At 69.9% G+C, this 239-nt stretch overlaps 1 protein-coding gene across 1 annotated transcript in view; it reads right to left on the bottom strand.

Moving 5' to 3' along the window:
* Positions 1–239, bottom strand: part of Csf2ra (colony stimulating factor 2 receptor subunit alpha) — a gene marked incomplete at its 5' end in the record, with an annotated part of 5,435 nt that overhangs the window by 4,275 nt on the left and 921 nt on the right. The window contains one exon of the mRNA XM_033760230.1: positions 100–233. Coding sequence (XP_033616121.1) covers positions 100–233 — 134 coding nt within the window. The remainder of the gene's footprint in view (positions 1–99; positions 234–239) is intronic.

Here is a 239-nt window from a genome sequence, read left to right as displayed (position 1 = left end):
CACCCCATTTCCGCCCCTGCCCCGTCCCCACCGCGCTTCCACTCAGCCGCCCCAAGGGGGCGCCGCCGTCTGCGCCCTGCGTCTGCCCGGGTCACTCACCCATCTCTGCACGTCCACTTCGTACAGGAAGTCCATGGAGGACAGGACGGTCCAGGTCCGCGGCCTCATCCACCTCGCGCGGCAGTGCGACGCGTTGCAGTGCACGGTGACGTTGTCCGGCGGGTTCAGTCGCTCTGCGG

The sequence above is a fragment of the Fukomys damarensis genome, unplaced genomic scaffold (assembly GCF_012274545.1).
Source record: "Fukomys damarensis isolate Sample0158 unplaced genomic scaffold, DMR_v1.0_HiC HiC_scaffold_39, whole genome shotgun sequence".
Lineage (NCBI taxonomy): Eukaryota > Metazoa > Chordata > Mammalia > Rodentia > Bathyergidae > Fukomys > Fukomys damarensis.
This window is presented reverse-complemented; position numbering and strand designations above follow the sequence as displayed.